This window comes from Podarcis liolepis (genome assembly GCF_965112155.1).
Source record: "Podarcis liolepis genome assembly, chromosome: 7".
NCBI lineage: Eukaryota > Metazoa > Chordata > Lepidosauria > Squamata > Lacertidae > Podarcis > Podarcis liolepis.
In genome coordinates this window covers 83,841,625-83,858,291 of record NC_139561.1, presented here as the reverse complement: position 1 = coordinate 83,858,291, position 16,667 = coordinate 83,841,625, and the positions used below count along the sequence as shown (strand labels likewise).

The window sequence follows — 16,667 nt, the reverse complement described above, 5'->3', positions numbered from 1 at the left end:
TTGTGATTTATGTATGATGATAAATGTTAAAAGTGAAAATGAACAAAAAAAATGTTTATGAGAGAGAGAGAGAGAGAGAGAGAGAGAGAGAGAGAGAGAGCTGGAAGAATGCCAGGACCCTGCCAGAGCCTCGTGCCTCCTTCCCAATGTGGGAATGTTCAGAGTGGCAGGAGAGGATATATTGTTTACTAATATCCTTCCTAACTTGTGCTAGCAAGTTCCTTTATGTAGCAGAGTTACATTCCCCTTTCATGCACAGCAGATAGCTGGTTGCAGGCTCGTGTGAGCCTCACACTATTATACAATTCAATCTGTCTCAGATTGAATCTTATTCAAAATCAATAAAATAAGTTTACTCACATCAGTTCACAGTTTGATTCCTGAAGGCAGACTTAGTTACAAATACAGTAGTACCTCTGATTGCGAACGGGATCCATTCGGGAGCCCCGTTGCAACCTGAGCAGAACGCAACCCGTGTCTGCGTATGTGCGGGTTGCAATTCGCCACTTCTGCGCATGCATGTGACATCATTTTGAGCATCTGCACATGCGCGAGCGGTGAAACCCAGAAGTAACCCATTACTTCCGGGTCGCCGCGGTACGTATCCTGAAAGAACATAACCTGAACCTAACATAACAAGAGGTATGACTGTATGTACATGTGGATCTACCCCATATGGGGGAATAATCCCAGTGCTTCTGCTAGCTGAGAGTTAGCAGAGCAGTTCTAGCTAAAAGCTGGTCAAAAAGAGAGAGGTGTGCTGTGTGACTCGTCCTTTTGTTACCTGGACAGGTTAGGTCCACCCACCTTCTATCACATGCAAAAGGAAGGATGCTCCAGCCAGGAGGAACAGGAAGTTTCGACTGGCTGGACCAAACATTCCCTCGCATGACTTCTCTAGCATTACAAGGAATGTTGTACTTGACTGCCTCTCATGGATCACATTCCACACCCAAAACCTTGCACCTCGCTTGGGGGACTTTAGGAAGGCAGTGTGAGGGCTGGGCAGGGCCATCAAATGTTGGCCTCACTTTGCTCCAACCCCCTTCCCTGTGTGACAAGGCAGTGTGTACATTGTGGGTTCCTTGCCAATGTCTTCTTGCGGGCCACTTGCTATGAAAAGTTGAACCACCCTGGTCTGCAGGATCTCAACATCACACATGTGCAGAAATGGGGAAGAAAGACCCAAGGAGTAGCTGGTCCATTTTCGTCATTTGAGAGGACATCCAAATCGTACCCAAGGGGTGTGCACATGCAAGAGACACAGGAACTCTATAAGGAGGAGTAACACAGAGAGAAAGGAGGTGGTGAAAGGGATAGAAAGGCCTTATTTTGGTACCAAAACACAAGTCTAAATGGTGGTAGTGACCTCCTCTCTTGCTCCAAATCAACCACAAGTCTTGGACGGTGAGGAAAAATGCTGGAAAACAAAGAGGGAATTGTGTCGCTATAATTGTTCAAAGGTTGCAGCAAGAACTCAACTCTTGGTTTCAGTCTCCCTCTGTGCACTCTTGCAACTCACACTGCATCTTTGCTGTCGTTTTCTGAGGCGGGTGCTGCTGAGTTGTATTTGAGCAAATAGTTCAGGGAGTGGCTTGGCTAGTAAGGGGATAAGAGGAAGTTAATGAAAGAGCTTTGTTTGGATGATTTCCAACCCTTGGGGGGAAACCCAGTGCTGAAAGTTCAGCAGCAAGTTCCTGTTTCTCTGATCAGAGACTAACTCGGAGCCAGCAGTGGTGCTGGAACCAGATACTAGGCAAGGAGCAGAGAAAGACCCCCAGAGCCCGAGCTGTCAAGGGACAGAGAGCCAGATCTATTCTCCAGGAAGTGCACCCACAAGATGGACAGGCCATGCAGAACCCATGGCTGGAAGGTCTCCTGGAAGATGCTGCCCTTAGCAGGTGAGAGATCAGCACCCTGCAATGGGGAGGACTTACTTGGGGGGAGTTGAGGATGTTGGAGGAATTTGGTCTTTTAGCTCAGATCTGTATCTCTCCCACTAATGCAGATATCGAAACCTAACTCTGCACCCAATTTCATACTTCTCCAAATGTTGTGGTGGTGCAGTTCTCAAGAATTCAAATTAGAGGAAGGTGTTGTTTTGAGTGAAAAATCATTGTTTAAACATGTATTTATATGCTAGGGACCACCCTGTTGCACCCTCGGTTTCCTACCTACTAGGATGCAGAATCCGGACCCCATTTCCAAAGGGGTTGCTGGTAAGAGTGCTGGAAGGAAGCAGGTGGAGTTACATGCAGCTGAGCTTGGGGGGGAGGATGAGGATGCTGGAGGAATTTGGTCTTTTAGTCCTAATATAGATCTGCACCTCTCAGACTAATGCAGAGGTCTACACCTCACTCACTGCCAGATTTCATGCTCCTCCAAATGTTGCTGCGGTGTCCTTCTCAGGAATTCAAACTAGACCATTGTGTTAATTTGCAAGAAAATGCATTTTAAATATGTACTAAAACTTGCAATGAAATGCAAAATTGGCAAGTCCCACTAAGGGCCGCACCGCTTCACCCTCTGTTTCCTACCTACTTGGACGCAGAATCAGGGCCCCATTTCCACAGGGGTTTCTGGTAAGAGTTCTGAAAGACTGCAGATGGAATTACATACAGACCCTCTAGGTAGGCAGAGAGGTAGTACTAAAGGGGCAGGCTGGAGCCCCGGCGGAGATTTTACAAAAAAAAGAATGGTAGAAGGATTCTTAGTGCCCAGTGAGCACTTTGTGTGAAGAAAGGAATCATTTATTAAAATGAATGTTATTTTTGTTTCAATCAATACCGGTGATCGGCAAGACAGATTGTTTCAATAAATGGCAAAAAGATATTTTGAAATATATCTGGCAAGGGTAAAAACCAAGAATAAAATATAAAATATTAATAGATGAGAAAGAGAGAAGAGGTTTTTCCCTGTCGGATATGGGATTATATTATGAATCTTCCTGTCTGTGCTGGTTGAAGGAACGGTTGTCACTGAAGAATCCACATATTAAAGACTTGGAATGTCATGATAATATATTTGGCTGGCATGTGTATTTGTGGTATGGCGAAAGTACATAAAGGATTTATAAATCAGATTATTATGTTCATTTGTTAAAAATGAAAAATTATAAAGAAAAGAAAGAAAAGAAAGGAATCATCCTGAGTCCCTGAAGGAAGTAAACACAGACAGATGCCCAGACCTCCTTCACTGGACCCCTTTATGTTAATGTTAGCTTAGCTAGAAACATGGGAGGGTCCTGGAAGGGGAAATGCAAGAGCGCTTCCCCTTTCTTCATGTCTGCCCCAGAAGAAGGCTGAGGCTGAGCTGCCAGGAAAGGAACTGCCTTCTTGCTTGCTCAATAAAGTAAGGGCTACACTTAGTGTTTGCAGGAAGCTCTTGGGGGGAATCACTATTACGAACTGGGATATTTAGAGTGTGCTGTGACAGGTTAGATGGCTCCGGGAAATGCCTTTTTTCTTCTTCTTTAGCAGAACATGCCTTTCGTTTTCTTCTCCACACTGCAGCCTCCGTCCTGAGTTCCTGCTTCCTGTTGACTCGAGGCCAGGAGACAACTGGAATAAGTATCAGAGTTGTTCCAGAAGTGCTGAAAGAAGGAGATAGTGTCACCTTAACACCAGAAGGTCTTGAGCTGAAGAATATTTCCAGCTGCAAATGGTACAGAGGGGCAGTTGAAGAAAGAAACATGATTATTTCATTTTTCAGACCTCCATTTAGTGGTCAGGAAGATGGACCTGCCCACACTGGCAGAGAGACTGGGAGGCCAGATTGCTCCCTTTACATCACAGATTTAAAGCCAGATGACTCTGGAATCTATTCATTTAAACCAGGAGGTTTTGGGGTTACCAACACAGGGGATACAAGCATCACCGTTTCAGGTATGATTAACTTGCTCTCCCGTCATTCTTACTTCTTATGCACCCAAATCTATCTCCTCTGCTGCGCTCTGAGGTGGAGAGTTCTGTGCCTTCCCCCTTAGGGAGGGTGGGATGTGGCTCGTGAATTTGTCCTAAACACAATTCCTCTGCCCCAAGAATGAGGCCCTACAAAATTATACATTTTTTCATCAGAAAACTATACCAGAATACCCTAGTCTTCCAACTGCTTTTTTAGCTGTTCAATGGGGAAATATTTGAGGGGTTTTTTGGGGGGGAGGGGGAATTATATTCATTTAAAAGCATTTTTAAACCCATTAATATGCACTAACATATGGTGTTGGAGGAGACTCTTGAGAGTCCCATGGACTGCAAGAAGATCAAACCTATCCATTCTGAAAGAAATCAGCCCTGAGTGCTCACTGGAAGGACAGATCCTGAAGCTGAGGCTCCAATACTTTGGCCACCTCATGAGAAGAGAAGCCTTCCTGGAAAAGACCCTGATGTTGGGAAAGATGGAGGGCACAAGGAGAAGGGGACGACAGAGGACAAGATGGATGGACAGTGTTCTCAAAGCTACCGGCATGAGTTTGACTAAACTGCGGGAGGCAGTGGAAGACAGAAGTGCCTGGCGTGTTCTGGTCCAGGGGGTCACGAAGAGTCGGACACAACTAAACGACTAAACAACAACAACAACACATGTCAGTGGCTCAAAGTGGCTTTCTTTGATGGCTTCTCTTAAAGAGACCACAACCAGATTCAGCGACCATGAGGACCCACAAATGATGATTGTCTTTTCGTCTGCAGAAATCCTCTCCAACCCAGTCCTCCGGCCGACAGAATCCCTAGTGGCAGAGAACACAACTGTCACCTTACACTGCAACACCTCTGACCACTTTGACGTCTCCATCCTTTGGTTCAAGGATGGTAATCCTGTCCCATCTAATACTGGGCTTTCTGACCAGAACCAAACCCTCATGCTAAGTGGCATCACCAAAGAGGACGAAGGGATCTATACGTGTCAGGCAGTCAACCCTGTCAGTAATGCTACAAGTAACCCCAGTAGGATAACTTTGGCATGTGAGTAATCCACTAATAAACAAGGAACACCTATCCTCCTGACTCTGCCCTCCACACTAGTGGTTTCTAACTCGCTAGTGCTTTTTGTGTGGAGGTAGATTATGGTGTTTCATCAGAGAAATGTTGGCGCGTATGGCACAGCTGCTTTCAGTGCTCAAAGGGCCTATAGCTTGTTATGCGGCCCACATAGCTGAGTGTGGGAGAAGAGCTTGGGGGAGCTGGAAGGATCAAGGAATATCGCTAGACTGAGGTAGAAGAAGGTAGGGAGAGGGGGTTGGGTGGTAATACTTTGGGTGTATGTTGGGTTTTATGCAGCACCAATGTCTCACATCAGGTGATAAAAAAGACTCTACAACGTGAAAAAAGAGACGACGCATGTTCTTTCATAAACCAAGAGAATATTTAATAAAAAAAATTCAGAAAGAAAGAAAGAGAAAATCACTAGACTGGGCACTGAGTCCGAGGAAGAACTATTTCTCACCTTTTGGAGGGCAACACCTTGGCTTCTTTTCTAGCCAATCTTATGTGAGCCAGGAAGAGTTGCACTCATTTCTGGACATTACATGCTGCTGCCTCTCTGCCCCCAAAGCTGGGTAATTCTAAAGTACAGTGGTGCCCTGCAAGACGAATGCCTCGCAAGACGGAAAACTCGCTAGACGAAAGGGTTTTCCGTTTTTGAGCTGCTTCACAAGACGAATTTCCCTATGGGCTTCCTTCGCAAGACGAAAATGTCTTGCAAGTTTGTTTCCTTTTTCTTAACACCGTTAATACAGTTGAGACTTGACTTCGAGGAGCAACTCATAGAACGCAGTGTACATAGTAGACTTTTTGAGGTTTTTAAAGACTTTGGTGATTTTTTAAGCTTTTCCAAAACTTCTTTTGCAGCCATTTGGTAAGTTAAGCTTTTAAAACTTTTTTTGGGGGGGGTTGGATTTTGGGTTGGGGTGTTTGGAATTCAAGGACTTGGTGTTGGGAAGGGGTTTGCAAGAATCTGGAAGCTTGTGTGTTTTTTTCTGCATTTTTATGATTTTCTGTGACCATTGGGCCACTCTGCTGTTTTTTTAAAAAAATTCTGGATTTGAATTTCTGTGTGCTGGGTGGCTGGGGGAATAGTTTGGGAGGGGTTTGCAAGAATCTGGAAGCTTGTTTTTTTCTGCATTTTTATGATTTTCTGTGACCATTGGGCCACTCTGCTGTTTTTTTGAAAAAAATCTGGGTTTGAATTTTGAAATGCTCTTTACAGTATGTGTGACTTTAAAGAGCACTTAATAAACTCTCGTTGTACCAAATTTGGCTTTGTTTGGACTTTTTTTGACCATAGGAACACATTTATTGATTTTCAGTGCATTCCTATGGGTAACCGTGCTTCGCAAGATGAAAAATTCGCTAGACGAAAAAATTCGCAGAATGAATTAATTTCGTCTTGCGAGGCACCACTGTCTTGACCTTCCTTCCTTTAGTGCTATTAGAGGGAGAGATGAGAGGCTAGATTATTGTCAACCCTTAATGCAAAATCATGAAAAAAAGTCCTTTGCTCTTCAGATTCTTCAGATAGTTCTTCTTCTTCCTCTTCTGGTTCTGCTGGAGCCCTCGCTGGGACTGTTATCGGGTCCCTGGCTGTGATATTGGTGCTAGTGGGAACACTGACTTACGTCTTTCTCCGTGAGTAAAACCAGAGCTGGCCGTCGACTGCAGGGTGCTCTCAACATGGTGCTATCAACTGTGGGATGAGTTTTACTAGTTAGGAGAGGATATATTAATTGCAATTTATACCTCCAGGCAGGGACGCGGGTGGCGCTGTGGGTTAAACCACAGAGCCTAGGGCTTGCCCATCTGAAGGGTGGCAGTTCGAATCCCCACAACGGAGTGAGCGGGACCTAACAGTCATCCGTGACTGGACCTAACAGTCAGGGGTCCCTTTATCTTTACCTTACCTCCAGGCACCCACTTGCACAAGCTGAACAGAGTTTAAGATCCCATCCTTAGCAGAAAATTAAAGCATAAGAATTGTGAAGCCTTCTTGGGGTAAAGCCCATCTAAAACGTAAGCTGTGTCCCCCTTTCTTACCTTTCTTGACAAAGAATCAGGCAACAGACTGGGAAGTAAGTTTAAAATATGATTTACTTACCTATAGTCATGCATTTGTTATATGCAACAGCAGCAGTAAACAAACTAAGCAGGTAAAATACTTATATTTACAGTAAAAACAGCCACAGACATGTGTACGAGCTGGAGCAAGCGGAACCCTCGTTGCTGGTTGAAGGAAGAGGGGTGGAGAGGTGGGGAAATGAAATCACACAGAGCCCTCTCTCCCAAGTACATCTCTATGGTCTGCCTATCAGCAATACAGCTCTGTGGTCTTAACCCCTTCTCATGCTAACTAGCATCGTTAAGTTGGGCTGCTAATCTCCTACTACACCAATGGTCCCAACTCACACGCTCTAGTGAAGAACAGAGAGGAGGAATGATTCACTGTATATAGTTTTACTTTATTTTCCTTAGACCAATAGTTTTATAAATTGCAATTTTAATTCTGCAATAAGCTGAAGTGAAATGGGTGAGGTGTTTCTTCCCACGTGGGAATTCACCAACACATGAGCTGAACTGAGAAGACTTTCTGGGTGACTCTGCTGACTGGAAAAGGAACCCCGAATGGTTGGCATAGTGCACTGACATTTAAATGAGTCACCTCCTTTAGGCTGTAAGCTGTTGGGGGACTAGCATGTGTGCCTGTGTAAGAAGAGTTTGGATTTGATATCCCGCTTTATCATCAGACTTCAGAGAAGTGTGACTGGCCCAAGGTAACCCAGCAGCTTCATGTGGAGGAGCGGGGAATCGAACCAGGTTCACCAGATTACGAGTCCACCGCTCTTAACCACTACACCACACTGGTGTAAGAAACGGTGTCATGGTTAGAGTGTCATCCTGGGAACCTGGAGACCAGGGTTTGAATCCCCACTTGGCCACGAAGGATCTTGGGCCGGTTGTTGCTTCTCAGCCTAACCTACCTCACAGGGTTGTTGTGAGGCTGAAATGCAGAGCAGCAGAACTGTGTGGACCACCCTGAGCTCATTGGAGAACAGGGTGGGATAGGATGCAATCAATTAATATCAATAAACTGCATTTCTCCTTCTTGTTAAGGACAAGATGCTTCTTAAAAATCATAAAGAAATGGTCTTGCTGCAGTTTGCTTGATGTTAGCCTGCTCTCGGGGGCAGATCTGTAGGGTCTGTTGTAGGATATGAGGTCCACATTACGAGTTTATTCCCAGACTTCTCCCTCCTCCAGGTGTCTGTCGTCGAAATGGCCAAACTTCCACCCAGGTTGTATCCACCCCTCAAATATATGAGAACGTTCTTCCAGCTGGACAGGTGAGTGACTCAGGGGGCTTCCAGATGGTCGTTTGGGGTGAGATGGGGCCACCTCAAGCATGGCAGGCACTAGGCACCTACAGCATCTAAATGCCATCTCCACCCCACACCCCTTTGATCTAGATTTCCTCTTTTCAGGGGAAATTCAATAAGTTAAAAAAACAAACCTATTGCCCACAATCAACCTGTTTATGTACCTGTCTAACCTCCAACACATTTGGGGATGGTATGATTGGAAATTTGTATCTGATGTAGAAATATTTCATCTTGCTTTCTCCTCCTGAACTGTGAAGAACTCTGGAGGACTTCAGTTCTCTGACAGGAGCTTTAGCGGAGGGTCGATTATTTTATTTTACTTTATTTTTTATTTTATTTTTTATTATTTTTACCAACAACCAAAACACAAACAGTGAAAACAAACAGTGAAAACCCCCAGGCGGCTGATGCATTGGGTATACATAATCAATAATAACATATTCAAATCAGCCATATGTACAATTCTATATACCTTAACACTCCTCCCTCCACAAGGTTTATTTAACTTTTAACATTTAATTGCCCCAAATTGTTGAAACCTACCCAATTAATTCAATATCTTCTCAAACCAATCCTCTTCCTTCTAACGGAGGGTCGATTATAACCAGGCTCTGTTGGAAGAAAGATGATAACCTTGTGAGGAAGGCTGCCATCAAACTAGTTTTCTTATGCTGTTGTTTATTGCCAATATTATGATGGGTTTAGAATGGAGCCGATCCTCTCAATTTTAAAGCATTTACCTGGTAGACAAGGAGTAGGAAAACTGAGTTCTGGGGTTTAAATATCACTTTGCCTGTCACTCAGTCTTTCCACAAGACACACTCCTTCTCAGGTCACGTCCACCACCAACCTGGCTTCACACCTTGCCTGAGTGGTTTTGTCTGGCTGGAATATGTCTTTGAAAGTCTCAGCCTTGCCTGGATGAAGGTGTAGAGAGGGATGTGTGTAGAAACTAGCCTACTGCACAAAGGTGAAATTTACATTTCTCGCGCCACCCATTTTTACATCTGGCTCCACCCACTGTAGCCTTATTGGAGTTCACCGATTGGGTCTACGTTGCTCCGGGACAGGAGGAAGGAAGTCAAAATTGCCACAGTGATCCATGCGATGGTCACCTCCAGGCTTGACTACTGTAATTCGCTCTTTGGCTTAGAATCCCACCCCTTCTTTCTTTTTCCTTTCTCCTCCTATGAAGAGATTGCACCCTAATGTTTTAATGTTGTATTTTAATCTTTTAAATTGTATTTTAATCAACTTGTTTTTATTATTGGTTGTTAGCCGTCCTGGTCTTGGCTGGGGAGGGCAGGGTACAAATATATTATTATTATTATTATTATTATTATTATTATTATTATTATTATTATTATTATTATTATTTTATCTGGAGTTGCTGACTGCAGTTGAATTTTGCACCAGGTCTCTGGCCATGTGAAAAAACATGATTTGACCTATTTAGAGTACTAAGTATTGTGGGTTAAGAGGCACCCTCAAGCTTTTCCCGCTATTGCATGCTGTTTAACATTTATGTTTTGCATCAGTGCTAACTTAGCGGACCTTGAGAGCAGATGAGGGGGGCCATTTCCATGATCCAGAGGATTTATAGTCTAGATTAAACAGCGGAGCACAGAAAGGAATGACAAATTAAGTCACGAAGATGTGAAAGAAAAGTGGGTTTAAAAAAAGAGAGAAAAAAACAGAACTTTCTGTTTTCAGAAAAACACTCCCTTTTTCTGCATCTGCTAAGGTGCCCCTAAATGTGGGTCTTAAGAAAATGGAACTGGCCAAGTTCAGCTGGCCACACATTTGAAACTGGCCATAATAATATAAAATGAATTCTCAGAATTCTGCACTGACACACAGCAAGAACTGGGCATCAGGGCTACAGTGAGGTGCTCCCTTCAACATATTTTTGTCGTTGACCCAGGTTCATCCTGAAAATTCCTCCAGCGCTGCCAACACATATGAGGTGAGTCCTTTGTGCTTCAAAATGTTTGGAAATGCCAAATATGACCAAATATCTGTTACAGTGGTCCCTTGATTCTCAAACGCCTTGGTACTCAAGCAACTTGGAACCTGAACACTGCAAACCCAGAAGTAAGTGTTCTGGTTTGTGAACGTTTTTCGGAAGCCAAATATGCTCCGTTTTGAGTGCCACACTTCCGTTTTGAGTGTTACGCTGAGGTCTGTCTGTTTTTACTATTTATTTTGCGTTTTTAATTTTGCGGCTCTTTTGTTTTGTTTTGGTGACTGTGGAACGCAGTTCAGCTACTGATTGATTGATTATGTGACTGTAGTGCATTGTTCATTGCTTTCATTTTATGGATCAATGGTCTCGTTAGATAGTAAAATTCATGTTAAATTGTTGTTTAATGGGGTTGTTTGTAAAGTCTGGAATGTCTTAATCCATTTTGCATTACTTACTATGGGAAAGCGTGCCTTGGTTTTGGAACGCTTTGGTTTGGGAACAGACTTCCAGAAAGGATTAAGTTTGAGAACCAAGGTACCAATGTATTAAGAAGAGTCGATCAGCGGCTCTCACAATTAACCCAGGGTTACAGACACAAGTCAGAAAGCTGGCCTTAAGATGGCCTCGTACATTTTAGGGCCTGATGGGCAATTGTCTTCCTCAGGTACCTACCCAACAGAACATAGAAAGCGGCCGAATACCAAGTCACCTCTTTAGTCTATCAAGCTGAGTAAAGCCTACAATGAATGGCAGCTGCTCTCCTAGATTTCAAGCAGGGATCTCTCCCTCCAGAACAGAAATGTATGTACACCTAGATGGCCAGCTGCAAAGGTGTGCAGGTCTCCTGAAGGATTGTAGAGTCAGGTGGAAATGGGTGTTTCAGCAAGTGAAGCTTTTCTCTGCTCACACTGCAAAAGAAGCCCTGTGGGAACTGGACCTGAAATCCCTCCTTCACATGGAATTCACAGTGGCGTGCCCTGTATTCCGAATTATCCAAATTCCAGGCAGAGGATGCCCAGGTTCCCTGAAAGTATAAACCACTTGCCTTAAAGACACTAGCTCTGATTTCCGTCTCTTCTTACAGGCCATGCAGCTTCCAAGAATATAAATACGTAAATAAATGTATTCTTACACTGGCCAGGAAAACAAATGAAAGCAAAGGTGGATTTGACTTTCCTGACCCATCTCCATTTTCTCTTTAGACCTTGCAGCCCAGAATCCCTTCTGTCTACGAAGAGATAAAGAGATAAGACATGGACCTGTTGAATGGTTTCTTTAAATGTAAAGGTTCATCATTGTTCCACTCCATGTGTATGTCTTTAAGGGGCCAGAGCAAGGGCCAGAGCAAGATAACGAGACCCAGCTTTACAGCTGTGAAACATAGCAGGTGCTGCTGAGTTGTATTTGATTAAGGTGTGTCAGCATCTGGGTAGCGTATATAAGGAGCAGCACCTAGCTCTCCCATTACCCTGGGGGATGGGTTGGTGGTTGGGTCATGTTTGTTTGTTAATATATTTAGTGTTAATGGAGTTTTTGTTTTTCTTATTAAAACCTTCTTTAAGTTATTTTTGAGTCCTTTCTTTTTAATGCATGATCTCCCCAGCAAGCTCTCTGCAGCGTTACCATACTGCAAAAAGCCAACATCTTTGGTTATGGGCCCAGCTGCTGAGTGGATGACTGCATATTTTTGGACTCTGAGAAAGGTTTGAAAACTCCTTCTCCTGTTAGCGTAGTTTTTGTGGGACTGGAAGAGTTCCAGAATGGTTGACCGGGTTCCTGAAGCTGAGAAGGCTCTGGTCTTCCCACAGCTAACAGATGAGAACTATAGTTTATGGTCTTTTCGGGTGGAGGCGCTTTTGACCTCTAGAGAAGTATGGACCTATGTAACTGATGACCCTCCTGACCCTGTAACTAATGCTTGGTCGAAAGGAGATGCAAAAGCCAGGGCAATAATTAATTTGGCAGTCAGCGACCAGCAAGTAGTCTATATAAGAAATAAGAAAACTGCCAAAGAAATGTGGGACAGTCTTGCAGCAGTGCATGTTAGAAAAGAGTCAGCGTCTGCATTGACATTTTTCAAGCAGTTGTACCAGACGAAGTTGCAGCCTGGTGGAGATTTGGCAGCACACTTGAGACGTCTGGAGGCAATACGCGGCGAGTTAATTCGAAGGGACATGGAGATACCTGATATTCAGTATATTTTTATCATCCTTTGTTCCCTTAATGAGGACTTTGATGGTATAGCTAGCCAGATATCTGCTGTTCCACCAGCACAATTAACTGTGGAAGGGGTAACGGCAAGATTAATGGGCGAGTTGGATAGAAGGGAGGCTTGTGCCATAAGCACTCCTGTTTCCAGAAAGAATGAGGAACGCCATATGCAAACCTGTGGTGATACAACTGCATTTAAAGCTGCAAAGCGTTGTTGGTTCTGCAATAAGCAAGGACATTTTGCAAGGGACTGCAGATCCAAAAGAAAGCAAAGTACTCCCAAGCCTGTTTCTGTTCGTCAATCACTGTCGTCAGCCCAGCAGCTAGCATCGTATAGTAGAGACAGAAACGAGCCGCGAGCTTTTCACGCTCGGACTAAAGATCGTAAAAGAATTAAAGATGCCAAGTGGAAGTCTTTTGTTGTCGACTCAAGAGCATCTCAGCATATCTGCAATGATCGAAGTTTGTTTATTTCTTTCGAAGAGGAAATTGGTAATGTACATTTAGCCAATTCACAAGTCTTGCAGTCGCTTGGCAGGGGGACCGTTAAACTTGACTCTTTAAACATTACAATAGCGAACTGCATTTACTGCCCGTCAGTGGACAATTTATTGTCAGTAAGGTGCTTTGCCCGTCAAGGCATAACTGTGCGTTTCTTAAAGTCTATGTGTGAGTTTTTCGAGGGGAACAAACGTCTATTGTATGCCCGGGAATCTGATGGTTTATATAGACTGTATTTTCACACCTACTCCCAATCGCATATAAATTGCAGAGCAGCACAGTCAAGCCAGGGGTTGAGGAATGTAAGACCACATTCTGGGTGTATCCACGTGGCGCACAGAATTCTGGGACACCTGAATTTTGCTGATGTAATTAAGACAAAGAATATTGTCAATGGCCTCAACTTAAAACCATGCAAATTCTTTATGCAATGTCTATCCTGTTGCAAGAATAAGATTAAGGTTGCACGCAAGGGTAGGTGCTCAGATAGGAAAGTAACTGAGCCATTTGAGCGTGTACATTGTGATTTAGTTGGGCCACTCCCACCATCATTAGGAGGTTCGAAGTACTGGCTTACCCTGATAGACCAGTATAGTAGATATTGTTGGACTTATGCAATAGCTGAGAAGTCCCAAGCATTTGAGAAGTACAAGGTTTTTTGCAACTGGGTAAAAACACACTTTAACAAACCAATTAAGAACCTGTTTTCTGACCGGGGCGGGGAATTTGTTTCTGAGGATTTTGAGAAATTACTGGAAGCGCAGGGGACTACTCATGAGTTATCTTGCCCCCGAAGTCCCTGGCAAAATGGGCTTGTTGAAGTTGTGCAGCGTGACCTGCAGGCAGGGGTTAAAACTTATCTGCACGATGCTAATCTGCCCAAAGACTTTTGGGCTGAAGCGCTCCATGCCTTTTGTTATGTTAGAAATCGCAGTTATCATTCTGGTTTAGATGTCACCCCCTATGAGAAGCTGTTTAAAAAACGCCCTAATCTGAAATACCTACGCATTTGGGGTTCAGATGTAATTATGCATTATCCTGCTAAGCAGAAATTGGGTGAACGTAGTGTTCAGGGAAAATTAATGGGCTACCAGCAGGGGGCGTACAGAATTTACATACCAGCAACTGGCAAATTTCATATTACCAGAAGCATGATACAAACTGTAAATTGGAATGGGGTTGCTGTTTTCCAAGATACTGATGGTATAAATGATACTGAGGAAGAAGAGGAAGCAGCAGCAGCAGGAGGAGGAAATGGTGATTCTGAATTAATAGAAAAAGACAAAAAGCCTGTTGAATCTGATAATTTGTTTGATGATTTAAAGTCACAGGCATCTGAGGGGAGTTAGATTTTCTTGAGTTTTCTGACCGTGAGCTTAGCCTACAGGCACCTCTTCAGTCTGACAATGATAATTTACAACCTGAAACTAGTAGTTCACTGAGTCCCATTAAGTCTGAGGAGTCTGACTCTCCTTCCGGACTGAGACGTTCAGATAGAAAGAAGCAGAAGCCACAACGTTTTGCAGATGAACATTTTAATACTGTGTATGCCAATAAGGTGGTTTTTGAGCCAAAAAGCTACGGTGATGTTCAGAATTTACCTAAGCACCAAGCTGTAAATTGGTATAAAGCTATGAACTCTGAGATAGCTTCTTTAAAAGAACATCACACTTGGTCTCTCGTACCACAAACCCCAGATATGAGACTTATTGATTCAAAATGGGTTTATAGAGTTAAAATGAATGACAAAAATGAAGTTGTAAGGTACAAGGCAAGACTAGTTGCTAGGGGCTTTCAACAAATTCCAGGCGAAGATTATGATTTGTGCTATTCACCAAGTGTAAAATATGAAACAGTTAAGCTTTTGTTAAAAGATGCATCAATTTGTGGAAAAGCCCACTACACAATGTTTCTCTGCTCTTAAGAGAGTGGTAATGTACCTTAAACATACCAAACATTATAGGTTGCAGTTTACAACATGTATTGACAAAGGTTTTGAAATTTTCTGTGATGCATCTCATGCAGTAGAACAAAATAATTGCAGGGGTGTGTCTGGTATGGTGTTTTGTTATAACGGTTGTCCATTTGAATGGAAGTCCCAGACACAAACCATTATTTGTCTCTCCACAACAGAGAGTGAATTATGTGCATGCGTTCAGGCCACTCGTGATGTAGAATGGTATCTGCAATTATTTGCAGACCTACAGATGCAAGTAACACTACCAGTAAAAGTTTACCTTGATTCCCAGAGTGGTCTTGCTATCCTGTGTTCAGAGACCAATACGCAGCGCACTAGAGTCTTAAGATTACGTTTAGAATTTGTAAAGAAACTAATTGCTGATGAAATGGTTGTATTTAAATATGTTCCAGGTGACAATCAAATTGCGGACATTTTTACTAAAGCACTTCCAAAGGTTACACATGAAAAACATGTACAAAGTATGCTTTATGTTTTTGTTCCACAATGATGAACCGCAGGGGAAATGTTGAATGGTTTCTTTAAATGTAAAGGTTCATCATTGTTCCACTCCATGTGTATGTCTTTAAGGGGCCAGAGCAAGGGCCAGAGCAAGATAACGAGACCCAGCTTTACAGCTGTGAAACATAGCAGGTGCTGCTGAGTTGTATTTGATTAAGGTGTGTCAGCATCTGGGTAGCGTATATAAGGAGCAGCACCTAGCTCTCCCATTACCCTGGGGGATGGGTTGGTGGTTGGGTCATGTTTGTTTGTTAATATATTTAGTGTTAATGGAGTTTTTGTTTTTCTTATTAAAACCTTCTTTAAGTTATTTTTGAGTCCTTTCTTTTTAATGCATGATCTCCCCAGCAAGCTCTCTGCAGCGTTACCATACTGCAAAAAGCCAACAGGACCAGCAACTTCCTCTCCGCTGCTGAGGCCTCTCCTGGGCCCTCAAGCCTCTTTCTTGATCTGAGTAGGGCAGGTCCTTCTGGAAATCCTAGTCCTTGTTCTGAACAAAGGAACCAGCCTTGGTCCCCAAGGGACTCTCCCACTGGGAAAGACTTGCGGATACTGAGACAGAGACACAAAGGAAACTCCTCCTGGAACGGCCAGGCAGAAATCCTTGGAATTGCATCTTGTGTGACTAAAGGATTAATGCTGAGGGGGGAAGAAAGAAAAGGGAAATTCCTCATGAAAATTCGCCTGCATTTTAATGTTAATATAATATATTTACATATATTTGTAAATATAATAAATTTAATGTGATATACACATTTTTCCAAATAGTTTTGACAAATGTTCACATTTTCAAGTATTCCCCCCGCCCAATAAAATCCATGTTTCCATGTTATTTTCACCCTATATGCGCACACACACTACACCCCTGAATGCTACTGCTGGAATGAGAAAGTCTTTGTCATACACCTGCAGTTGAGTAATAATAATAAATAATAATATTTATACCCCACCCATCTGGTTGGGTTTCCCCAGCCACTCTGGGTGGCTCCCAACAGAATATTAAAAACATGATAAAACATCAAACATTAAAAACTTCCCTGAACAGGGCTGCCTTCAGATGTCTTCTAAAAGTCAGATAGTTGTTTATTTCTTTGACATCTGGTGGGAGGGCGTTCCACAGGGCGGGCGCCACCACCGAGATG

The 16,667-nt window shown here is 43.3% G+C and overlaps 1 protein-coding gene across 2 annotated transcripts; it reads left to right on the top strand.

Moving 5' to 3' along the window:
* The first annotated feature begins 1,696 nt into the window (after positions 1-1,696).
* On the top strand, positions 1,697-11,594 carry LOC310712676 (cell adhesion molecule CEACAM16-like). 2 transcript variants are annotated; one of them, XM_083515965.1, is made up of 7 exons: positions 1,697-1,901; positions 3,513-3,884; positions 4,689-4,961; positions 6,504-6,623; positions 8,250-8,332; positions 10,293-10,334; positions 11,537-11,594. In XM_083515965.1, the coding sequence occupies exons 1-7, from the start codon at positions 1,841-1,843 to the stop codon at positions 11,582-11,584; spliced, it is 999 nt and encodes a 332-aa protein (XP_083372091.1). In that variant the 5' UTR covers positions 1,697-1,840; the 3' UTR covers positions 11,585-11,594. The 2 variants fall into 2 exon arrangements, with proteins under 2 accessions (XP_083372091.1, XP_083372092.1); XM_083515966.1 differs by lacking the exon at positions 6,504-6,623.
* Positions 11,595-16,667: the final 5,073 nt, after the last annotated feature.